Source organism: Mustela erminea, chromosome X (assembly GCF_009829155.1).
Source record: "Mustela erminea isolate mMusErm1 chromosome X, mMusErm1.Pri, whole genome shotgun sequence".
Classification (NCBI taxonomy): domain Eukaryota; kingdom Metazoa; phylum Chordata; class Mammalia; order Carnivora; family Mustelidae; genus Mustela; species Mustela erminea.
The window spans coordinates 125,248,418-125,274,377 of record NC_045635.1 but is presented as its reverse complement, the minus strand read 5'-3'; the positions used below and the strand labels follow the sequence as shown (position 1 = coordinate 125,274,377).

The window sequence follows — 25,960 nt, the reverse complement described above, 5'->3', positions numbered from 1 at the left end:
GAGGCTGGGGCGGGCGTCCACGGTCAAGGGTGTGGGCCACGCGGGCCTTTTAGCATCGTCCCAACAGGGTGCTGAGGTCCTCCCCGGAGACCCTCCTAGTCTACCCACGCCGTGGGCCCCCCGAGGCCACATGGCCGATGGCTGCTTAGGTGAACAGGTTAGCCAGGTGTGTCCCACCACCACCCCGCAGATGGGGGAGGGGGAGGGGGAGGGGGAGGGGGAGGGGGAGGGGGAGGGGAGGGGGAGGGGGAGGGGGGAGGGGGAGGGGGAGGGGGAGGAGGAGGAGGAGGAGGAGGAGGAGGAGGGGGGGGGGGCAGGAGGCGGCCTTCTCCTTCCTTGCCTCTCCTCAGCCTGCACCTGCCCCCTTCACACCCGGCCACCACCTCCCAGGCAGACTGTGGGGCCAGCCGGGAGCCGGGGGCCTCACACCGGCTGGCTTCCTTCTCTTTCCTCCACTGACGGTGGCAGGGGCACCCGTCCTGGTTGGCGGCCAGGGTTTGAGCTCCGGGATCCTTCGCTGGGCTCTGGGGCCTGGAGGATCCAGAAGAGGAGGCCATGCAGAGAAGCCTTCTAGCACATTCTCCCCACGTGCAGGCCCACCTCCCCCCAAGCACTCCCTCCCCAACTCGATTGTGGGCGTGGAACTCAGTGAGTTTCCAGAGATGGCCACGCAGCAGCCGCACCGCCAGACTGGAGGCTATTTTGTCTAGCAGCAAATAGGCAATAGAGTCTGTGGCCTGGGGCTCCCCGCGGGGCCTCACTCCATCCCCGGCAGGCACAAACCGCGGGCTGAAATGCCACCCGAGCCGAGTGCCCGGGAAAATGCCGAGACAGCGGGGGCCGACGGACAGAGGTCCCAGGGCAACCGATGTAGGGGGGAGCGGCACCAGCGGCTGCCGTCACCGCGCGCTGCCTCGGGACCACGACAAGTGCCCGTCACGGGTTCAGACTGGCCTGGGGCTGGAGAGTAGTGTCGTGGGGCTCCTGAGCTGTCGCGGTGTCGGCGGGGGTGTCCCAGGCCACTGGTCGAGGCTCCCGGCGTCCGTCTTTCCCTCCACATTCTCCGTGTTCAGGCTGTCCCTGCAGGCGCGTTAGAGATGTTCACCCGACCCCCCGCCGCACCCTGGGTGCCCTTGGCTGCTACAGGATATTTCCTTGTGGGCTGAGAGCATCCCTGTGGCCTGAACCACATCTAAAGTCAGATGCACACAGTACCATGGAAAAGGAGGAACCAGTTTATTGAACAGCTGCAGGGAGAAATAGTGGATTGCGCTACATTCATTCCACACCAAGCAGGAAAGGCCTCGCCATCCCGAGCGTTCCCTGTACCGCAGAGACCACAGGCTTGCGGCAGCCTGCGCCAGGTGGTCTCACGCACGTGTGTGTGCCGGACACGCGCTGAGCCTGCTTCAGCCAGGGCAGCGGCTGCACATGTCCAACCCTTCCTTCTCGTCCTGGGTGACAATGTTGGTGCTCCTTTTCCCTCCTGGAACAAAGGGCTGCTTGTTCTCCCCAAAGGCTCTTAGCCTGGAGGGCTGCTTCCTTCTGCCTTGACTCAGGGCTCACCCCGCGACCCCGCCATTCTGTGAGCCACTGCTCTCCTCGAGAAAGGTCTGGGACCAGCAGGAAGTGCTTCTGTCAAGGGCAGACACAAGGCCTCAGATCTTAATAATTCCCCCTTCCAGTGGCTGTTCCGTCTCCAGCACTCTGTCCCGCATTTCTAGTTTCAGGTCACGCATGATTGTTGTCTGACAGCCCGTACTCCCAGACATAGGCAAAGCTCAGACCATTTCTTGCTTTTTGTGGCTGTTCTGGCAGCAGCAGCTACTCTATGATCTCAAGGGGTAAATGATGATGTGCCCTGACGCATTGCGCCCCAGGGCGGGACAGGTGTGCCAGCAACTTCTACTTCCGCAACAGAACACCTTATATCTCCAATACAAGCTTGTAAAAAAATACTTTAACAGAATATACTGTACAGAACTAGGATTTGACACGGTATATTACAATGCTAAAATATTTGTATAAATACTATACAGGCACAGAGTCACTCCATTAGAAAGGGCTCAGCAATGAGGCCATTAAAAACTGTTGTCGGTGCTGCCCGGGGAGAAAGCGCCCCCCCACAGGAGCCACGCAGAAAGGGCGGTGAGGGCACAAGGGGCCCCGAAGCTTCCGCGACAGCGCCTGCTGACTGCACTCCAATGGCAGACGTGAGGTTATGTGGAGAGGCCAGCCTGGTTTAAAGAAACATTTTCAAAGAACACTTCTGATGGGAATTTTAGCACTTTGAAAACCAGTTCCTTCTCTGGCCTCATCAGCCATCCGTAACAGAGCCAAGCCAGCTCCCGAGGCGCCGGCCCAGAGGGGATCGCTTTCTCCTTCTCACCCGTGGTCCCTCCATCACACCCACAGCCGCTGACAAACCCTCCCCACAGCCCACACTGCGCATGCCCGTCCCCTGCCCTGTGTGCGTCCCGTCACGCTGAGTCACTGGTAGGCATTGAGTGCAAACAAGGCATGAGATGGAAGTCCCTGGAGCCCCCGCTCCAGTTCTAGTTCTGGGTGGGGTAAACGGGAGGCAGAGGAGGGTAGAAGACAGCGTGCGCCCCGGTCCACTTGCACTCCGCTCGAGGGAGCGTGTCTAATCTGGCATTTCGATATTTAATTTGGGAGGTGGGAGGACATACTTCCCAGGGCTCTGGGTGATGACCACCCTGGTCTTCTTCCGAAACATTGGAGCAATTTTAGGAGGTTCTGGAACTGGGGTTTCTTCTGTTTCCTCATTATCTTCATGATGGAGGTCGTAGGAAATGTTTCCATATTCTCTCAAAAATGGGAAGATTTCAAGCAGAAACTGACAGAAATCCTTGCGAATACCAAACCACCCTGAAAAGGAAGGATGCACTTTTTCAAACACTGGCCTCCACTGACTCTCCTGTCACTTTCCTTTCCTGAACGTGAAGTTTTGCTCGTACAACGTAACACTTTCTCCTGCTGCCTTAGCAACGAAGATCGAGCGAAGCCCGATACCCACTGAGGGAAGAAGAAAGGCCTGTGGCTCCCTGGCTCTCTGACAGGGGCTTCCCACACGGGCCGCGACCCCAGGGAGCACTGTGACCTTGCCAGAGATCAGGGGAGGGGGGTGCCCTCTGACGGGGGCTCCGGTGACGGGACGGCTCCAGTACGTACGTCTCGGATGGATACCTGCCTCCTGCCGTCTTCCCCACTGGACATGCTCATATAGGACAAAGAATGGCAAGAATGGCAACCAAAAAGGGGCTTCTGTCAGCATCTGGCAGGCACGCTGGTCCAGGCCGGCAGGCAGCCTGAGCTCGCAAGGCCCTTCAAAGCTCCTTCTCTGAGGCCTGCTCCTGCTCTCTCTACCATGGGACCATCAGCTCAGTGCTGGCTCTCCCAGGGCACAACCCCCGCTCCAGCTCCCTGGCTTCCAGAATGGCATGCTCAGGCTACCTGCAAAGGAGCTTACAGTCTAGTGAGGAAGGAAAGATCACTTCAAAACCGAATGTGCCGTCACGCAGGTGAAGAGAAGAGAGGGCAAGCAGGGCACCACGGACAAGCCATAGTGATGTCAACAATGTCCCTGGGGAGAGCCAGCAGGACGCAGACACTAAGAGAACTCCTGGGGTTCGGTGGGCAACGTGGATTTTTATCTAATCCTTAGGGGACCCCAGGAAGCAGGTGTCCTGACCCTCACTCTGCAGCAGGGGGGACAGGGCTAGGCGGCTACCTGCCACGGTCAGCCCTACCTCAGACGGCAGAGTACACTACTAAGGAGATCACAGTGCAGGGCAGGGAGAGTGAGGTTGACAGCTTACCCCTCCCTTGGAAGGTTCCAGGCCTTCCTTGGGCAACCTCCTTAACTGGGACCCTCAGGCTCATCCTGTCATAGACTGGGGCCACAGGCACACAGACACACACACACACACATAGGTCAAGGGCTTCTGAAGTGCTGAGTACGTACAGTGGTTTCCTCCCTTCTGTCCAAATGTGGTTGCCATCAGAGTGATCAAGGAAAGCCAGAGAGGGACAAATATCGGGATACAAGAGAATGCGTTGTGGCCGTCCAGTTTGTGAACCAACAGGATCTAAGGAAAGAGAAATAGTTGAGGTTTTGTTGATAAGGCATCTGCGGACGGACAGCATCGGAGGCTAGTCCACCCTTCCCTCGCCGGCTGTCATGAGGAAAGGTCAGTCCCATAGGAGACGAGCGCAACCTTCTATTCTGGGGGGAAGCACAAGACAAACTTATCCCACTTCAGGATGAAGCAAAATCTGCGCACTCGGGAAGTTTCCAACACCAGGACTGTTATGGGAAGCTCCTGCTGGGTGGGGTTCATTCTAGAGGCAACCGTGCCGCCTCTAAGTCCGCCTCTAAGGGAACTCAATAGAGAACCCAGCAAGTCCCTCCTCCTGGAGGCAAACGCGCCCACACACGCCACACGACGGCTACCGGACTACGTCTCACCCGCCCCAAACGCAGGCCACTCTAATTCTCCCCCAGCCCCCCACCCCTCCACCCTCTCCTGTGCTGTGGCTCCCAGGCCCTCGGAAGGCCGTCGCGGGGTAGGGTAGGCTTCAGGGCCTGAAGACCTCTGCTGCCGGAAGCTCACCTCAAAAGTGAGGAGAGGCACGACGATGGCCATCCAGCTCAGTGCCATTGTTATGTGTGTCCTCCGCTGTTCTGCAATCACATCCATGGAGCGCAGGAACAGGACGGACCACACGATGTAATAGAGGACCACCAGGCACAGAAAGGACATGAGAATCCACAGAGGGACGCACACGACCTGAGGGAAGGAGGAGAGAACCAAGTCTGGGTGTTCCGTGCCCAGCACCTGAAGGCAGGCGCAGCCATGCCCCCGGCAGAGGCCTGCAGTTAAGAGTGCCGGTGCGAACGAGGACCGCCACCCCACAGCCCGCAGGACAGCCCCAAGGATGGCCTGGGGCCAACACCTGCTCCGGGACACGCTCTGCTGTGGGCCATGCTCAGGATGAGGAGCCTGGCAGCTGTCCTCCTAGGACAGGACCTCACTCAGCCTGCACCTGGCTCCACCCCAAGGGAAAGGGGGCGGCCTGCCCCCACCCCACACACTCACCCCACCTCACCCTGACACCTCCTCTCGGCGGCTGTTGGCCACCCTGGCCGAGGCTGCCCTCTACTCACACGCGCACGGACACCGCGAGGGCTCGGCTGCCCGGTCCCAGTCACCGCGCCTGGGCGACTTCCACACCTGCTGCTGTCGCACCAGAAACACCTTGCTTCGCCCCCACACGAGCACACCGGAGAAGCCCTGGGGCCTCCCCGGCTCCCCTGTGTAATCTTTCTCCCTCTTAGGCTGCCCCATGGGTCTGTCCGGCATCCCTCTGTCTCGTTATCTAACAGTAAGCTGACTCTTCTCTTGGTGCACAAGTCTATGACCTTTCACACACGCCTGTGCAGAGCTGTGTGTCCCCAGGCAGGACACAGGACAGCCGCTTCACCCACAGGACTCCCTTGTGCTGTCCTTCACGGCATCATCCCCTCACCCCACCCCAACGCCTGGCACCCACCGATGCCTCTCACTACGCTGGGTGGTCCCCAGAGCACCGCACCGCGCTGCCTCCTGAAACGGCCTGCTCCCGTCCGCAGGGCCTGTGGTGCTCCTCCCCCTTGCTGCGCGTGACCACGGACTGCTTCTCTTTACGACCCCGCCACCGCATTCCAGAGGGTGGGGGCACCACTGCCTGTGTCCAGTACCCGCGGAAGGAAATCTGGCTGCTTTCCCGCTTTTGATGTCCCAACTAAAGCTGCCACCAACATTCAGGCGTGGGTTTTCATGTGGCTGGACAGCATCATTCATCTAAGGGACATACCCCGGACTGGCACTGCGAAATCCTATGTCCACTCTGTGCTTAACTTCACATGAAATAGCCAAACTATTTCTCCAAGTGCCCCTTCAACTCGGCATCCCCCCCAGCGATGTGTGGGTGTCACCATCCATTCCCCCCGTCCTCCGCGCCCTACATCCTGTTTCAGCTCGGCCCTTCTGAGGAGCATCTCGCAGGACCTCATCTTGACCTCGATTTGCCTTTCCCTACTGGGTAATGATGTCCCGTCTGTGCGCTTATTTGCCATATGTATATCCTCTTTGTGAATTGACTTTTCAAGTCTTCTGTCAATTTTAAAATTAGGTTGTTTGTTTTTTGAGAGTTCAGATGTTTTGGATACAAGTCCTCGTTTGGACACGTGCTTTGTGAATATTTTCTCTTACTCTGTGGCCTGTCTTTTCATTCATTTAATTTCAATTCTAAGCTGCTTTTATGGACCTTATTGTTAGTGCCACTTGTAGGGATTCCTCATCTAACTCCAGGTTCCCAAAGATTTTCTCCTATGTTTTCTTCAGCCAGTTCTTTGGTTTTCCATTTTGTTTTGAGACCTATGACTTGAGTTGGTGTGTGCTTGTTAAACCTCCTGAGTAGCCTGGAGTTCCTGATGGTAGGTTTTGCTGTACAGTCTACAGAGAGTCTCTTCCCTGGGCCCCTCATTTAGCAGCGCTCACTTATCACCTCCCCACCCACCGATCATAGTGGCCTCCCTCAGTCTCTCCTGATCACTGCAAGAAGCATGCCATCAGATTGTTCCACGTGCTGGGGCCTGCCCAGGACTGGGGCTGGAAAAAATCTCTCCGCTCACCTACAGAAAACATTCATAATTCCTCATCTTTTTTTTTCTGATTGCACCTTATACTCAAATGCTGGTTTTACTCAGATTAGTTTCCTTCACATTACAACAGAAAATCCTGTACCCAATTACCCCTCTCCAGATACAGCACCCTAAAGATGGAGGGCAGGTACCCAAACATTTTGTATTATGGCTGTTTTATCAAAGACTTTGGGAAGAGGCGATGAGTTGTGCCTTCATTTATTATGGCGGTGACTATGTTCCTTTATTTTCTTCCCCATCACCAAATGAATATCTTCTCTTTTTGCTATACTTGGTACTTTTTTTTAACGGTAAACCAAGTTCATAACAGAAAATGTTTTATATGCAAAAGTACATATCAAGCAGCAGAGGGGAAAAGCCCAAACCGCAACACGACCCCCTCTGAGAGCCCACGTGCCTCCTCTGTGTTGGTTCTCACCTGCTTTCTAGGCATTTGTGGCAGGAGTGCAAGTGCTGCTGGCTTCTCTGGCCACAGCCTGCCATGTACATACCTGTAGCCACCACCCCCCTCTAGCCATCTACGCAGGCAATTTCAACCAAACGCCCAGGAGCCGAAGCCACAGGCTCTGAGCAGGACTTAGACCTCGCCCTCTGCATGACGGTACAGTGGCACAACTATTTTAGAAAGCAAGTTGGGAGTGCAGTCTGTCTTTCAAAATCTCAAAAAGTTCCCACCCTCTGGCCCAGTAATACTATCTCTGGAGTCTTTCCTAAGAAAACAATGAAAAAAATCAGGCAAAGATTTTTAGGCACAAAAATATACGTTACATCATGATTTATAATTACACTAGTATCAACTTCAATATTTGGAAGGGGACGGCTTGGTAAATGCATTGGAAAAATATTACATCAATTAAACCTTAAAAGTTATGCTTATAAGGACCTTTTGTTTGCCAGGGGAAGCTGCTCACAATGTGTCAGGACGAGAGCGCACCATAGCGGTGCACGCACGGCGTGGGCTCAGCTGCCCTCCAGAAGCAGTAACGTCCGGCCCAGGGAACCCCGCACACTAGCCGCGCTCTCTCCCCGTGGGTTATGGGGGATTATCATTCTGTTACCCAAGCCTGTCTTTTCCAAGTTTTCTACAATGAACACAAATTACTTTTATAATTAAAAAAAGAAAAGTTTATTTAAGGATTTAAAAAGTTACATACAAGCCAGGGCCAGTGGATGATCTTGTCCAGTCTTAAGGCAATGAATATAAACTGCAGGATGTTGACAGAACACAGTATTTCTAACTAAAAATGAAGAGAAGAATCAGTTAAACAAAGTCAAAGTTGTATTCAATACTGCAATTATTTGACTAACACACTAAGAGGCAATGCAAATTATAATATGGTAAAAGTCCTATGAAGCTGTACTGGGGCCTCCTGATTTTCCACACCAGAGGAGCGAAGGGACGCAGAGGCAGCAAGAAGCCTGCCAGCCGGTCTCCCGCCTTGTCGCCTCTGGCTCGCGGCCGTCCTGCCCCTCATGCTCTCCCGAACAATAGCCTTGTCTCCGGGCTGGCCGGTAGAGGCGATCCGCGGCCATCAGCGTCCTTCCTGCCCCTCCCCACGGCCATCCCTGTTCCGTACCTGCACTTCTTTCTCCTACCCGGGGCTCAGCTCTCCACGCCTTCCTTTCTGGCTCCTCGAGGACCCGAGGACCGTGTCCCATCAAGACATCAATTATGGATTCTTTACTGCATCATTAACCCCTCCTGTTCCACTGATCCCTCCCAGAAGCACAGAAACAAGTTCAACTCATTCCCATTAAACACAAAAGAACCCCAAGACCAAACAAGCCCATCCCTCGCTGGAGCCGACGGCCCCTCCCAGCCCTAGCACTCTGTTTCCATCAAGCTCCATGACACAGCGTGGATGCACCAGCCCCTGCGGCCTCCCCTGGCGTTCCGAGCTCCCAACAACCCAATCCGGCCTCCAGCCCTGGCCATTAGCAACTGCCTGTCGAGGTTGACGGTAACCTCTACGGCACAGAGCACCTGTGTCAGATCACCCTACGGGGCACCCACGCAGCATCTCTTGCCAGGAGCCCCGCACGGTCTCGCCTCCTCCTGCTGCTCTTGCGGCTCCTCTTCAGTCTCCTCCTCTCCTTGAACCCCGAGGCCCCCCAGAGACTTCAACTTGGTCTTCTGTCCCCACTAGAGAGACATGGATGCAAACACACAGGCCTTCACTTGGTCGCCCTGCATCCACAGCCCCGGCTCGGGTGACCTCCTGTGGGTTGCTCAGCTGTCTCTGTCTCCGACCCAGCTTTCCCGCGGTGGCCCAGACCCAGCTCTCCTAGACGTGCATCAGCCAGAGCCAGTCCCAGACTGAGTCCATCAGCCCCTCGCACCTTTACCCTGTCCCCGTCCCTTCAGAGCCTCCCACCTTGCTGTCAGGCCCCGTGGCAGCCCAGGACCCAAGCCACACGGCCAGGAGCACCCTGTACTCCTCTTCCCACTCCTGCATGCTCTGCCACCACGTCCTGTCCTCTCTACCACCCCAACGACAGCTGCCTCGTCAGGCCTTTCTCCTCACCGCCCCACACAATGCCTCCAACGCCCCCCCCCGACGAGCCTCCCAGCCTCCAACCCGGAAGGCTCCCTGCTCCCAAACACCCCAGGCTGGCTTCCTTCTGGCGGCAGCCCTCGCTGCTCTTCCCTGGGCTGCCACCGCCTGTGAACTGAAAATCACAGGAAGCCATCTCGTCTGGCCCAGAGCTTCCCCGGAGTGCTCCATTCACAGGGCATTTCTGTGAGGGAGCAAGTCTTTCCTAGGGCTCTGGGCTGAACGAAATCCTTAACAGTTCCACTGGGTCAAGTAATTAGATCGAAACTTAGTATTTATGCCCTAAGTAGCCATCTAAAAAAATAACACCCATAAATGAAAAGAAAAGTAGGATTTTTATTTCATTCCTAAATAACCACACCTAATTCCTCCAAGGACGTGTGTGCCTGTTGGGTGCTGCACCATTTCTTAAGACACCGTCACCCTTGGGACGCCTGGGTGGCTCAGTGGCTTAAGCCTCTGCCTTCAGCTCGGTTCATGATCCCAGGGTCCTCGGATCCAGTCCCGCATCAGGCTCCCTGCTCAGTGGGGAGCCTGCTTCTCCCTCGGCCTCTGCCTGCCACTCTGCCTGCTTGTGCTTTTTCCCTCTCTTTGACAAATAAATAAATAAATAAAAAGTCTTTGGGGGAAAAAAAAGACACCGGCTCTTCCTTCATGTCTCTGCGCAGGCCCACCCCCCAGCCACCCCCTAGCAAACTTGGCGCTCTTCCTCTGGGACACAAGCACCAAGAGGGAGCTCAACTCCTGACACGACGTTGCTTCCTCTGGGTAGGAACACCCGGCATGACCACATGAACAACTCACGTTCCGTAACTCCACATGAGGAAAAGATGGTTTCATGCCCAGTGTAGTCCTAGCATTTGCATACACTTTAACATCCTACAAAACAAAGTTCCACATTTTCACATGTACCTGAAACTTCCTCCTTGGTCCCCATCCAACTACATTTCGATGGCTCTCTCAGAGCTTTTCGACCTAGGCGCCATAGCTCCCACCCCGGGAAGAGGCTAGGAATGGTGCAGCAGTGCCCCTGGGTCTCTCACACACCCGTGGGGAGAGCCCCTCCACCAGCATTGAGTCGGCAGAGGTCAGCAGAAGCGTCCAGCCATGCATGAGACAGTCCTGTTGAACAAAACGTTTCCTGTCCAAGAGGCCAACAGCACACGTCCCTCCCTCACTGAGAAATGCTGAGCCAAATAGGGAATATGTGGAATGTGTGACTGCTGTGATCCTGTTTAACGTAAGCTTCTGCAAAGGATTTTAAAGCTTGGTTTTGCTTCATGGGCACAGGTGCTAGAGAAACTGTGCAGAGCAACAGGGGCATAAAGGAGAACAGGGAGGGTGACCGGGTGGACGTGGTGCCTTTGACCCGCACAGAGATACAGACTCAGGTGATGCTGGAGAAGGGGTCTAGAGCTGACACTGAAATCTGTGATCGGCCGCGTGCAGGAGACGACAGCATGGAAGTGGCGGCCGAGACAGGAAGTAAGCATCATCATCCGCCGTGTGGCTCCAGATGTGCACAGCGAGGACAGAACACCCAAGCCTAGAATCCTCAGCAGCAACAACGGAGCCAAAGCAGAGGGTGCCGGCCTAGTCAAAGACCCAGCAGTGTCAGAAGCCACAGCATGGCTGGTGGCCAGAGAAAACAGACTGCTGGGTCTGGCCAGTGTCCGGCGGATGGGAGGCTGATCAGGGGTCCGAGGTCAGATGGGCTCTGCTAGAAGGAGCCTTTCTTAAATGACAAGAGAGGCACAAGAGCCAGAGGACTGAGAAGCTTTTGCTGCTGTCATTTAGCTTTCTCTTTCAGACGAGAGAGCCCAAGTTACCAGACGAGCACAGGAGCAAATGCACCGAGAAACAGGAAGGGGCGAGGGTCTTCCTGCAGCGGGGAGCAGCCCTGGGCAGAGGCTGGACAGGTACCAAGTTCCCCGGGGGCCAAGGAGGGTCTCTGTGCTTCCCCACTTCACTCTCCTGTCACCCAGGGAATCTTCCAGACTTTTTTCTTAACTGTACTCATTCATGATAGCGTTCCTCCCACTGGCAAGCAGCCAGAGGGGCCTTGCAGACAAGTGGCCGGGTTGTGGAAGGCTGGGGGAAGGGCAGGGAGGGGAGAGTGGGCCCTCAGATGGCAGAGCAGCCACACTACCCCCATGCCCGTGCCCTCTCCCCAGTGAAGACCAAGAGTCCTGGCGCTCAGGGTCCTGTTCCCATGGGTTCCCACGGAGCCTGGCTCTCTCACGCACCCTCTTTCTGGGAGCCTTCCAGCCCCACAGCCACTCTCCTTCCTCTGCTTGTTACTCATCCAGCTGAGAACAAAGCCCCCCCAGCATCCAGGTCTCCCCTCGCCCCATCTGTACAGGGCTTTGGGCCCTCAGCTTCCGTGCAGTTCGGCGGGCAGGCTCTGGAGTCAGGTTGACGGACGTGGGGTCCCAGCCCCAGCCCTGCCCCGGAACGAACGGCCGGGACCAGATCCCTTCCCCGTCACAAAACAGGGGCGGCCGCTGCACCTGCTTCGCGGGGTGGTGGTGCCCCTCTACAGAGGCCCTGCTGCGCGGGAAGGGACCAGCCGGGTGCCCGGCACACCTTGAGGGCTCGGCCAATGTGACCTGCACTCCTTTCCGATCCTAATATCAGGGCTGCTCTCGCGCTGCTTCTGTATTCAGCCGCGTCTGCCCTACGTCGGGCTTGCAGCCAATGAGAGAGCAGACGAAGCGCCAGACCCCGGGCTCTGCGGGGACCCACTGGCTAGGCCCACACAGGACCGCTTCCCGGATCAGGCCCGAGTCTAGGTACTGCAGCAGAAGGACTGCCTTACGGTAAAGATCACCCTCGGTACTCTGGGTGGTTTCATCAAATGAATTCGAGGGCCTGAGGTTTCTCAGGATGGCAGCACCAACTCAGGCCGCGTCTCCTGCCGGCTGGGCCGCCCCCTGAATTTCAGACCTGTCGGCCCCACAAGTGTGTGAACCAAGCTCCATAGAAGAAATCAGTCGTGCTCTCCCTCCCCCTCTTTGTCTTCCTTTCTCCCTCCCTTCTCCCATTCCCCACCTCTCCCACCGGCTCAGGAGAAGCCTGACCCACACAGATGGCTAGGGGAAACCACAGAGCTGGATGGAGCCCGAGGGCTTGGGTGAAAAGCCTGCGTTCTGAGTCAAAAGAGAGAACCATGATTATTCCCATCAGCTTTTGTTTCCTTACACACCATAATCTAGAGTTAATGACTTCTCTCTTCCTAACGAAGGACAAGAAATCTACATTACAATAACAGACCAAAAGATCCGACTTTTTAAAACATTCTTAAATACATGAAATCTCACCTCCAGTGACCTGTCATGTCGAAAGCCCCAGACACAAGCTGCAACGGACACCGGGGAGACGAAGAACAGCGGCATGAAGACCAGAAGCCAGAAATGGCTTCCTCTCTCAATCCTGTCACAGACCAGGACTTCGAACATCAACAGGAGCAAGTGGATGCCCACGGCAATTAACATGGCTTTAAACTCCACACATGTTTCTCCTTCTGCTCTGAAAAGGGACATCAGAAGAAGAAGAAAAATACTCAGTTCGGAATCTCCAGAACAGGCAGGTTGTCCAGGGCAAAGACCAACTTAATGTTGATACTATAAGCGATATTTATCAATTTGACAAAAAGCAAAGGAAGTTAGGTAGAAAGCAAACTTAAACTTAATCTTTAGTAGGCAATCTTTCAAATGCCCCAAATTACTACATGACGGTAAAGGAACTTCACAGCCAAACCAAAGTTTTAACTGGATAATGACATTCTCAGAAGTAACAGCCGGAGTTATTCCTTCCCTGACAGTAAACAAAAATGCTTTTATTCGTAACTTTAAATTCAACTACTTCCAAGATGATTCAAGCTGATTGCTTCTACTACTAAAAACAGACAAATATCCCTTAAGTCTCAAGATCCTCATCTCTTAATAAATTAAAAACCATGTAAATCATGTTCCATGCAGTACTATAAAAGTAACTGGCTTTTTTTTTAATAAGCTGTGGGTTATATTTCAAAAATATATAGTAACTATTGTTAGGTGCTATTTAAAAATACCGATAAAATTATGAACATCTTTTTATTTTCCTTTCTATTCCATGAAGATGGATTAACACCTGCAGATTAAAGAGAAGGAAGAGCAGTTAAAACTGTTTTTAAACAAAATCAGTTTAATTAGCTGTTTAAGTATCATGCAGGAACTTATCAGATTAACAACTGAAAAATTAGGCCGTTAATCAGCAAAATGCTTAAAAATGCATTTGGAAGGTCTACAGTGTTTCATTCAAAATACAGATAAACATTTTATGATGTATAAATGTATGATGTACATTTTATGATGTACACCCGAGGTTAGGACACAGAGAAAAAGAAACTAGTGGTCACCCATACAGGACACGGCAACGGCCCACCGGGGAACGTGAACACCAAACGACCGCGCCTCCGCACTCACTACATTCGACTACACACACAGCGCCTCTCCTCGCTCTAACAAATCTTAACTTAAACCAATGTGGCAAAGGTCAAATAGGTTCTCAATATCAATTAGTGGACCCTAAATGGTTTAGTTATTTAACTTTTCATTCTTTGAGTCAAAAATACTAGATATCTGAAAATATTTTCTAAGAAAGAAAAGATCTGTCAGCTGCACAGGTAATCTTAAAAAAGAAATAGGGAAGTCTAAGGACTTTAAAACAGCTACACACAAATGTCCCCCATCTGCCAAGGCTCTCTGTTGGACTATTGTAAAGTTCTTAGATGCGCATGTGGCTACGTATGTGACATGGGCTAACTCTTATTTTTAAAGCTAGTCAAGATCGACGAAACATCTGCACTTCTCCCACGTGAGCAGCTGCACGCGCCCCGCCTGCCCACTGGCCACTCCTCTCCTGTCTTGCTGCTGAACGCTGAGGACAGCCCCTCAAGGTTTCCTTTTCCCTTTCCGAAGTGCCAACCTCTACGAGGGGGCAGAGAGTCTTCGGGCTCCAGCAGTACTAGGCTGTATTCCAGAGCTGAGCCAACTCTAGGAACCTGAACGAGCTGAGGCAGCAGAGAAGAAAAGCACGGGGGTGTTGAAGGTAAAGCTTACTTACCCCTCTGCCCGGCCCCCAAAGGCTCTGTTCTCCTTCACAGCATCGGGGCCTCCTCTTTTCCCGGCTCACTGACTCACTGTTTCCTGGCCAAGCTACCCCCCAACATACATACTGCTAACAGTCCTAAAACCCCAGGACTAGGAGATTGGGACAAGGGGAACCCCAATTCCAGGACAAAAGAGGAGACAGACAGATCCCTGATGACCAAAGCCAGGCTTCTGTTTTATAGGACTGCTCCTGCAAACATGATAGTTTTATGTTTCCTAGCCTAGCATGGTGCAACAGTTCGATATTTTGGATGCATTTTAGATTACACTGGCTTTTGTGGGCTGGCTAGGATCTTAAGCACCCCAGATGACACTGTTTTTATTTAAAAATGCATATCAAACCCCTAATTTTTAAAAAACTTAGAACAGAACCCAGTTTGCTTGTATTATAGTTCCTATAAAACCACAGATAGGCAGAAAAAAATCGTCCTTACTTAATCAAAAGTGAAAAACAAGACATTGTTCCCTTGGGGTAGAGGTCAATGAGTTATATAAAGCAGTATTACCGATATTGGGGATTTCGTGCCCAGACTCCAGTTCCAACTGAGGCTCCAACAATGACCATCAACTTCCACAGCCATATTGGAGCAAAGACAGCCCAGTAACTCCACTGAATGATGCCGTCCAGACGAAGGGCCAGCAGCACAGAGAACAGCAGGAGACAGGCGTAGATGAGGAATTTACTAGGAGAAAAGTAAAATGGTTAAAGAAGACTCACTGTTACAAATATGTGATACTGAAACGGAGAGTCGTAACAGCAGTATTTTTGAGCATGTGTGAAGAGTCACTAATTCAACATCGCGTATTAAAAAGTTCTATGTCATAGACATACTATGTTAGGGGATTAGCGAAACATAAAGGAGAATAAAATAAGTTCTCTGCTTTCCAAGGCTTCCTGGTAGGAGGGAGGCCACACACAAACACAGAATTATAATACAGCATGGTATGTGCTGGAACAGAACAAGGATAGAGTGTGATGGGAACCCAAAGAAGAAATCTGGATTCTGTCTGGGGACTCGAAAAAGCAGGTTAAGCGATGCCCCTGGAGCTGGTTCCTGAAGGTATGTGGAAAGCTGCTCGCCAAGAAAGACTGTGAGAGGAGGGAGCATTCTAAGCAGAAGGAACTAGATGTACTAAAACATGGAGACTGAAAAAGGCTGACATGTTTAAGATATTGTCAAGTTTTGTCACTAGCTAATTATTTGATTTTATTTTTAAAAAGGTATAGCATTTTTATTTATTTTTTAAAGATTTTATTTATTTGACAGACAGAGCTCACAAGTGGGCAGAGAGATACGGGGCAGATAGAGAGGAAGAAGCAGGCTCCCTGCGGAGCAGAGAGTCCAATGCAGGACTCCATCCCAGGACCCTGAGATCATGACCCGAACCGAAGGCAGAGGCTTTAACCCACTGAGCCACCCAGGTGCCCCAGTATGGCATTTTTAATCTGCCGTGTTCAGATACAGTAACATTTTAGTACCCGTATTATACTTTCTGTGACTGAACAGATTATACATACACACTCACATTTCACATAAAAGGGACTACCTGGGGCGCCTGGGTGGCTCAGTGGGTTAAAGCCTCTGCCTTTGGCTCGGGTCATGATCCCAGGGTCCCGGGATCGAGCCCCGCATTGGGCTCTCTGCTCAGCAGGGAGCCTTGCTTCCCTTCCCCTCTCTCTCTGCCTGCCTCTCTGCCTACCTGTGATCTCTGGCTGTCAAATAAATAAATAAAATTTCTTTTAAAAAGAAAAAAGAAACACACTTCATCTATCTATAAAATCACAGATTAAAACTGAAAGGAGAGAAAAAGTTATACCAAGCAAGCACTAACCAAAAGAAAGCTGGAGTGGCATATTAACAACTGTTCTAGTCCTCTATTGTTGCTCTAACGAATCACCACGGATTTATCATCTCACACTTGTATATGTCAGAAGTCCAGACAAGCTCGGTTGGTTTGGCTGCTCAGATGCTTATACGGCTGAAACCAAGACATCAGTCGGCTGGGCTCTTATCAAGGGATCCCGGGAAGAATCTGCTTCCAAGTTCATTCAGGTTGCCGGCAATTTGGTTTCTTGTGGCTGTAGGACTGAGGTCTCAGTTTCTTCATGCGCTGTCAGCTTGCGGCTGCTCTTGGACCCCAGAGACCCTCTCTGATCCCTGCACATAAGCCTTTGCATCTCAGAGCCAGCAACAGCATATGGAATCTTTCTCACACTTAGAATTCTTCTGCCTTCTCCTTCTGCCCCATCACTCCTGCTTCCAGTGAAAGCTCTCTGCTCAGAGGAGCTCATGTGACAGACTGGATCCGCCTGGGTAATCTAGGAGACTATTCCTATCAAGTGCATAACCGTGACAGACAGAATTCTAAAGATGTTCCCCCAAATTCCTGTCTCCTGGTTAATCAAACACTAATCTAGGTACTAATATGAAAGGACTTTGTAGTTGGAATTAAGGTTACCAATCAGGTCACCTTAAAATAGGGATATTAGTGCGTTGGGATAGCTCAGTTGGTTAAGCATTGGCCTTCGGCTCTGGTCAAGATCCCAGGGTCCTGGGATCAAGCCCCACGTCGGGCTCCCTGATTGGTGGGGGTCTGCTTCTCCTTCTCCCTCTGCCTGCCACTTCCCCTGCTTGTGCTCTCTCCCTCTTTTTCTCACTGTCTCTCTCTCTCAAAAATAAATAAAATCTTTAAAAAAAATAGGGAGATTATCCCACATTATCCAGGTGAGCCCAATGTAATCATATGAATCCTTAAAAGCAGAAAAAGGAGACCTACAAGTGAGTCAGAGAGACCCAGCAGAAGAGGAGAGATGAGGCAGAAGGGGAAGTCAGAAAAATTCAAAACATGAGAAGGATTCAACCTGCTTTTGCTGGCTTTGAAGATGGAGGAAGGAAGCCATGAGCCAAGGAATGCAGGCAGATTCTAGAAGTTGAGAATGATTCCTGCCGACAGCCAGCAAGAAAAATGGGGTTCTTAGTCCTACAACTGTAAGGAACTGAATTCTGACAACAACCCAAAAGAGTCTGGAGCAGATTAATCCCCAGAGCCCCAGAAAGGAATGCAGCCCGGCCCACACCTTGATTTTGGCCTTGTGAGACTCCAAGCAGAGACTTCAACTTAGCCCTGGTATACCTACACTTCTAACCCACAGAAACGTGAGATAATAAGTTCTGTGTCATTTTACAACACTACATCTGTGGTAAATTTGCCAAGGAAACAATAGAAACTAGTACTATAACCTCAGACACTTTTGCAAAGTACCCCCTACCATGAAATACAATAGTCAGAGGTTCCATGAGTTAAGACCTGGATATCTTTGGGGGCCCACTCTGCCTGCCATAAACTATGACAAGTTGTGTTTTTGAACAAGAAATATTACCAGTGAAAAATAGGGGCAGTTCACAATGAGAAGAGGTCAATTTGTCAAAAAGCGTCTAACAACTACATATTTGTGTACCTAGTAACAAAACTTCACGATACATGTAGAAAATACTAAGGAAAAATGGAAAAACCCACAATCATTATTGAAAATTAACACCTCTCAATAACTGACAGAACTCACAGAAATTACTCAGGATACACAAGAATAACTCTATCAACCAACATAACCTAACTGATATTGATAAAGCATTCCTCCTACAACAGCAAAATACAAATTCCTTTCAAATGCATATGGACGGTCATCAAGACAGACTGAAATGTGGGTCATAAAACAAGACTCAACAAATTTAAAAGGATCGAAGTCATAGAAATTAAATCTCCATACAAAATGAAATTAAACTAAATGTCAACAACAGAGAGATATCTGAAAAATTCTCAAAATGCCTGCATATTAAACAATACTGTTCTAAAGAATCCATACGTAGAAGAAAAAAAAAAAACACAAGGAGATTTTGAAAAATTCCAGACTACATGAAAGTGGAAATACAGCCTACTAAAATTTATGGAGCTCCAGCTAAAGCAGTACTTAAGGGAACTTTATAGCATCAAATGCTTTCATTAGAAAAGAATCTAAAGTCAATGATCTAAGATGCACCTTAAGAAACTAGGAAGAGGGGGTGCCTAGGTGACCCAGTTGGTTGGGTGTCTGCCTTTCACTCAGGTCATGATCCTAGGGTCCTGGAATTGAAACCCATGTTAAGAATCCCTTCTCAGCAGGGAGTCTGCTTCTCCCTCTCCCTCTTCCCCTGCTTATGCTCTCTCTGATTCCCTCTCTCTCAAATAAATAAATAAATAAATAAATAAAATCTTAAAAAAAAGAAACTAGGAAGAGAAGGAAATTTTTAAAAGTGAGAAGAAAGGAAATGATATAAATACAAGTGCAGGAAAAAAAAATGAACCTAAAACCTGGTTCTTTGAAAAGACCAAGAAAAGTAGTAAAACTATAGCCAGACTGATCAGAAAAAATAGTAGACAAAAATCATCAATATCAGAAATGAAAGCAGGAACATTACTACAAATCTTACAAACATTACAGGGTTTAGAAGGGGATATTATGAACTGTATGCAAGTAAATTTCTTGAAAGAAAGACACTATCCAATTTCACACAAAAGGAAATACTTTCCCATCCCTATCTCTATTAAATACATTAAAATTGTAGTTAAAATCCTTCTCAGGAAGAAAATGTCGGGCTCTGAAAAAATCTTTCAAATAATGGAAAAATAGTACCAACTCTGCACAAATTCTTATAGAAAAAAATGAAAGGGGGATATTTCCCAATTTATTTTATGAGGCCAGCACTACCCTGATACCAAAATCTGACCAAGAAAGAAAGCTATAAACTAATACTCTTCATGAACATGGATGCAAAAACTCTTTAAAAATGATCAAATTGAACCCAGCAATATATAAAAAGGATATTATAGAATGGCCAAGTGTAGTTTAATCAGGATTGCAAGCTTGGCTTAACACTTGAAACCAATAATGTAATACACTGTTGTTATAACAGAATGAAAAAAAAAAAACATGATTATCTCAACAGTTTCAGAAAAAGCATTTAACTTAACTCACTACCCATTCAATAAAAGCTGTAAACACACTAGGAATAGAACGGTATTTATGAAAATAATGTTTAATGGTGTAAGACTAAACATTTTCCCTATAGAGACAAGGCAAGTACCTCCACTTCAACAACATCTATTCAACATTGTTTTAGAGGCCATAGCCCTAACAATAACACCCAAAAAAGAAATGAAAGCAATAAAGAATTGAAAGGAAGGAGTAAATCTGATTATTTGCAGACAACATGACTATCTATGTAAAAACCCCTAGCTAATCTACTCCAAAAACCCACTTCTAAACCAAATAAGTGAGTTAGCAGGATACAAGATATATGTACAAAAAATTACTGTATTTCTTTATGCTAGCAATGAAAAGTTGAAAATGAAAAATTGGACACAGATTTTTTTAAAAAAACTAACATTTACTGAAACTTTCCTATAAATCTAAAATTATTCCAAAATTAAAAGTTTGTGAAAAAACTGCCATTTACAAGCATCAAAATATGAAATACTGAAATAAATGTAACAAAATATGTGCAACACTTGTACACTGAAACCTACCAAACACTACTGAGAAAAATTAAAGATCTAAATAAACGGAGAGATATACCATGTTTATAGATTAGGAAATTCAATATTGTTAATATTTACATACTCTCTGTATTGATTTCCTATGGTTGCTGTAACAAATTACCACCAACTTGGTGGCTTAAAATAAAAGACATTTATTCTTCTAATTCTGGAGGCCAGAGGTCCACAATAGATTTCACTATTTTCACTAAGGTGTCAGCAGGGCCCACCCCCTCTGGAGACTTGGGGGAGAATTCATTCCTTACCGTTTTCAGTTTCTATAACTATATTCCTTGCTCTCCTTAGGCCCCTTCCTCCATTATCAAAACCAGCAGTAGAGCATCTTCAAATATTTTTCTATGCTCACATCACATTGCCTTCTTGTGTTAACAGTACATCCTTCTGCCCCCTGCTTATATGGGAACCTACAATTGCATTTAGGACCTACCTAGATGATCCTAGATACTGTCTCCATCTCAAGATCTTTAACTTAATCACACATTTTATGACATAAGCTAATATTTACCTTTTTACCGCAGAAGGTAGCATTCACAAAGTCTGTGGATTAGGAAGTGGTTATCTTTGACAGCCATTACTTAGCCTACCACATTCATCAAATTATTCTAAAGACTCAACACAATTCCAGGGAAAATCCCTTTGTAGAAATTGACACAGTGACTCTAAAAGTTATGTGAAAATGGAAGGACACATAATGGGCAACATAACTGTGAGCAAGAACAAAGTGGGAGAATCTGCACCACATGCTTTCAAGGCTTTATTATAAAGTTACAACAATCAAGACAATGTAGTATTAGCCACATTCTTTGGCTATTCTATGGCCCACCAATCCATGCCGAGGTATTTACTCAAGAAAATGAAAACTGTATGTCCACACAAAGACTTGTACTCAAATGTTCAAAGCAGCTTTATTTGTAATAGCCACTGGCACCAATCCAAATGTCCATCAGTTGGTGAACAGTTAAACCAATTGTGGTACACCTGTTCAATAGAATACTAATCAGCAGAAAAAAGGAGCGAAGTAGGGATGCATGCAACCACACGCACAAACCTCGAATGCACTATGCTAGGTAAGATAACAAACTGAAAACACAACATCCTGTAGGACTCCATATAGCTGAGGGTCTAGAAAAGGCAAAAGTGTAGATACAGAAAATCTGTCGGCGTGGTTAGCAGTGGTTGTGTGGGAGGAAAAAGTGGACTATGAAGGGAGAGGAGGGAATGTTTTGGCAGCGATGAACGGTGTTATGCCTAGATCTTTGGGTGGTGGTTACACAAATAGATGGATTTATCAAAATGCAGAGGGATGGGTGCCTGGGTGGCTCAGTCGTTAAGCGTGCGCCTTCAGCTCAGGTCAAGATCCCAGGGTCCTGGGACTGAGTCCAGCATCCGGCTCCCTGTTCAGCGGGAAGTCTGCTTCTCCCTCTCCCACTCCCCCTGCTTGTGTTCCCTCTCTCAATGTCTCTCTCTCTCTCTCTCTCTCTCTCTCTCTGTGTCAAATAAATATATAAAATCTTAAAAACAAAACAAAACAAAACACAGATGGCTGTGCACTAAAAAAACGGTAAATTTTACTGCATGTAAAATATACTTCAAGATATTTGTGCAGATGCACCAATCTACCTGTGTGTACACAACCACCGCAGTAGCTGGCATCTGCAGGAGGTTTATGACACGTCAAGACTGTGCTGCTTTCCACGCACTCACTTCAGCCTCAGAACCGCCCTTGCAAAGGAGGCACCTTCACTATTCCCATTTTAAGGATGAGGAACAAAGGCTTAGATGTTAAATAACTTGTCCAAGCAGCTAGCAGTTCAGAGAGCTGGGATTCACACTAAGATCTATTTGACATTTGACCCCAAAGTCCTTTTAATACCGGCATTACGCTGATAATTCAACAGTCCTGGAAAAGTATCTGGAGAGATACACGCTAAGAATTAACAACGATCTCCAGTGGGGAGGATTAAGGACAGTCTTTACATTCTTCTGAATGACTTTTTTTTTAAGGTACATGTACTGTACTTGCATTATGAAAAACAATGTAAGAAACATCAATTGGAAAAAGCAGGGAGGCTGTAAGGAGATGGGACCGTCGAAAGTCAGCTCAGAAGCAAACCACCAAGAAGGTAAACCATACTGGGAGGACCATCAGATTTGGAAAGGCTGCTAACTAGAATATATATACTGCCTTTTTGTGTTGTAGTATTGCCATCTATAAAATCAGGGTAATATGTAACTCATAAGGTGGTTGTGAGTACAAGATAATGAATATGGAAAATGTTTTGTGCAGAGCACTACATTAGTGGTTCTCAAAATGTTTTGTATCAGGTCTCCTTTATGTGATTAAAAATTACTGAGCAACTCAAAGAGTTTTGTTTATATGGGTTATACCTATTATTATTCACTGTATCAGATTCTGAAACTATTTCTGAAATACTTATTAATTAATTCAAAAATAACAATAAAGTCACTACATGTTAACATAAGCAACATAATTTTAATGAAAAAATCATTTTCCAAAATATGTACAGTTTTGAACATTTTTTTGATGTCTGGCTTCATAAAAGACACCCAGGTTTTAATATCTACATCTGCATTCATTCTGTTGCAATATGTTGTTTTGGTTCAAGCACAAGAAGAAAATCTGGCTTCACAGAGATTCGTAGTTGGAAAAGAACTGAGTATTTTAATAGCTCTTTCTGATAATGGTGGATATTCTTCTTTAACAGGGTACTAAAAGTCAACCAGTGGCAGTTTCCTGAAGGTTAACTGTGATGTGGAATCTGAAACCCTATCACTGAACTTTTTGTTGTCTGCTACATTAAAACCCACTGGTCTCTCTGGCACTTTGAAGGAATGTTTTTTATCCCTCTGTAATTATAATACCATGTAGGTTGACTGAAAAGTATTAGTTCACTGAGTAACAAAGATCTTTCAAATGTTGACACATTTCACTATACAAAAGCAAAAAAATCAAATTAGCTATTGTCACAACCCATTTCCTCAGAAATACCTAAGTACTGGGAGGCTGTCAAGTTCATGGGGGTAGATAAAACTTTTTAAAAATTTCAATTTTCCCTTGAAAGCTCAAATTTTACTGTTTGTAAAAACACCATCAGTTGTTTTTCTTGTTGAAAACATTGAAAGCACTCCAACAAAAGTTTCTTACATTTTAAGTGAGATTTGTGTTTATTGTGTGTCAGTGCTGCTCTTTCCAAGTTACAAGTTCACTTGGATTTGCAAGAAAAATGTCTGCCAAGTGCCCTAGTACAAACAGCCACAGTCTTGTATGTGAGTGTCCTCCCAGGTAAAAACGGTGTTCCATGAAAAAAGGCAGCTTGCAGCCCAGGCACACAAGCAGGGTTTTGGTTGTTGCTGCTGCTGCTGAAGTACTCTGCACCCAACGCGGGGCTTGCACTTCTTACAACCCTGAGATCAAGAGTCAGCAGGCTCTACCGACTGAGCCAACCAGGTGCCCCCGCCTACCGCCCCCAGTGTTGTCCCTTGAGTCAACCGCTGTACTTCTGTACACAGCAGACAGCCTCTTTGCATTCTTCCCGTTCTGTCATACAGAATGTTAAAACGGGTGTACACTCAAGGGTCAATATTAGTGAGACCTTTTTTCCTGCCTTATTAAGGACATCCTATGAGAAGCTGGCTTTTTTGTTTTTCATCTGCAAGGGTACCGCAGCGAAGAATCCAGTGCCTACCAGTACAGTTTCACGTCAGCGGCTTGCTCTGCGCTCAGGTGGCAGCAGCCGGCCCCTCACCGCTTCTGCACCGTCAATGCAAATGGCAACGCACAGAGAGGCAAAGAACACCGTCGTGTTAGGAAAACAGTCGTGGCCTCGCAGAGCCCTAGAAAGGTTCTCACGCGCCCCTAACAAGGGGTCTGAGAAAAACGGTTTGATGACTGCGGCACTGCATACATGTTCGTTATGACGATTAATGTTCAAAACCAAGGGAGGCTTTTATGAGCTGCTACAAAGACAAAGAGAGCTACCACTGCAAGAGGCCAAGGTAACAATGACCTCACCACTAGACTCTGGAGAAGAAAAAGGCTTGAGGGGGATTCACAAGCTGATAGAAATGGAGTGATCACCACGGAGAAAGGATTCAGCAGAATCAACTTTTTCTCTCTGAAAGCCCAGGGGGATGCCTAGTGTGAAAACCAGAAAACCAGAACCAATCTGTCAACCGAAACCTATGGCTACACATCTCATTACCAGAAACAATAGACTTGAAAAGAGACAATTAAAAAAAAAAACTGCATCAGAACATTAACAAATGCAAGGACACTGGTAAACACAGGACTCGTAGGTAAATTAAATAATATATAGAGGTAAAATTTTTCTAAAGGATTTTCAAACTATAAACAAAAAATAGATGAGATGCAGAGAGAGTAAACCCTCTGAGCTAAATCATGATCTTCCCTAAAGGAGATGGTTTTTTAATTTAATTGAAGAAAATAGTAGATATAATGAAAACAGAAGTACTAAAACGTTTAAAATGTTGGAAAAGTGCTAACTTTATAATTTTTTATGTAATTCAAAAGGAAATTTAGAGTTCTGGGTCTATTACATGAAAAACAAAAAAGAGAAACACGATGAACAGGACAGATAATAATACAAAAATGTAATTCCTTCTTCAAATACTGGGGTTGAAAAATTATAAATAGGATGAAATGTTCTTGTATTACTCTCCTATTGCTTTCATACAAAGTTACCACCAACCTTGTGGCTTAAAAAGCATAAATTCATTATCTTTACTGTTCCAGACATCAAACATCTGAAATCGTTTTTTTTTTAATTTATTAACATATAATGTATTATTTGCCCCAGGGGTACAGGTCTGTGAATCGTCAGGCTTACACACTTCACAGCACTCGCCATAACACATCCCCTCCCCGATGTCCATCCCCCAGCCACCCTGTCCCTACCCTCCCACTGTCCAGCAACCCTCAGTTTGTTTCATGAGATTAAGAGTCTCTTATGGTTTGTCTCCACCCCAATCCCATCTTGTTTCAGTTTTTCCTTCCCTACCCCCCACAACCCCCTGCCCTGCCTCCCAAATTCCTCATATCAGAGAGATCATATAATTGTCTTTCTCTGATTGACTTATTTCGCTCAGCATAATACCCTCTAGTTCCATCCTTGTTGTTGCAATGGCAAGAGTTCATTTCTTTTGATGGCCGCATAGTATTCCATTGTGTATATAGACCATATCTTCTTTATCCACTCATCTGTTTGAAATAGTTTTCTCACTGGGCTAAAATCAAGATGCCACCAGAATGAGATCCCTCCAGAGGCACTAGGAGAGACTGTTTCCCTGCCTGACCAGCTTCTAGGGGCTGCCTTGTAGTCCGCTGGCTCATGGCTCCTTGCTACAGTTTCAAAGCCAGTAGGGGAGAGTCCGGTTCTCCTTATAGAGACTCACTCTGATCTCCTCTTCTGCCCTCCCTCTTCTACATTTAAGATTTGTGATTATCAGTCTTGCCAGGGAATCCAGAATAATCTCCCTATTTTCAGGTCAGCTGATTAGCAACCTTAATTCCATCTGCTACATTAATTCCTCTTTGCCACGTAATGGAATATATTCCTAGGTTCCTAGAATTAGGATGTAGGTATATTTGGGGGATCATTATTCTGCCTACCAGAGACCTATAATAAGAAAGTTTACTTACTGGATTAAAAAATAAAATCTGAATCTGTTGCATTCAAGAGTCCCATCTGTAACCGATATGAAGTCAAACCAACTACAAGAAAGTAGAGGACAAAGGTTTATCAAGTTTGGGTAAGGAAGAGAGAAGCAGTTAACTAGTACAGTAATCTGGTAGACTTCAAAGATAAACTATTAAAATACTAAAATGACTAACAATGGTACACAGTGAAAGACTAGCAACATGGCCATAGAAGACGGTAATAATCTGACCA

The 25,960-nt window shown here is 47.7% G+C and overlaps 1 protein-coding gene across 2 annotated transcripts in view; it reads right to left on the bottom strand.

Annotated features, from left to right (window-relative positions):
* Window positions 1-1,219: 1,219 nt before the first annotated feature.
* The window catches only part of TMEM185A (transmembrane protein 185A), a 33,467-nt gene continuing 8,726 nt past the window's right edge, over window positions 1,220-25,960 (bottom strand). Inside the window, exons 2-7 of one of the 2 annotated variants that reach the window (XM_032331630.1) lie at window positions 14,942-15,118; window positions 12,603-12,810; window positions 7,882-7,965; window positions 4,635-4,811; window positions 3,986-4,109; window positions 1,220-2,889 (exon numbers count right to left, since the gene is read on the bottom strand). In XM_032331630.1, coding sequence (XP_032187521.1) covers window positions 2,645-2,889; window positions 3,986-4,109; window positions 4,635-4,811; window positions 7,882-7,965; window positions 12,603-12,810; window positions 14,942-15,118 — 1,015 coding nt within the window. In that variant the 3' untranslated portion in view covers window positions 1,220-2,644. The remainder of the gene's footprint in view (window positions 2,890-3,985; window positions 4,110-4,634; window positions 4,812-7,881; window positions 7,966-12,602; window positions 12,811-14,941; window positions 15,119-25,960) is intronic. The other variant, XM_032331631.1, reaches the window with a different exon arrangement.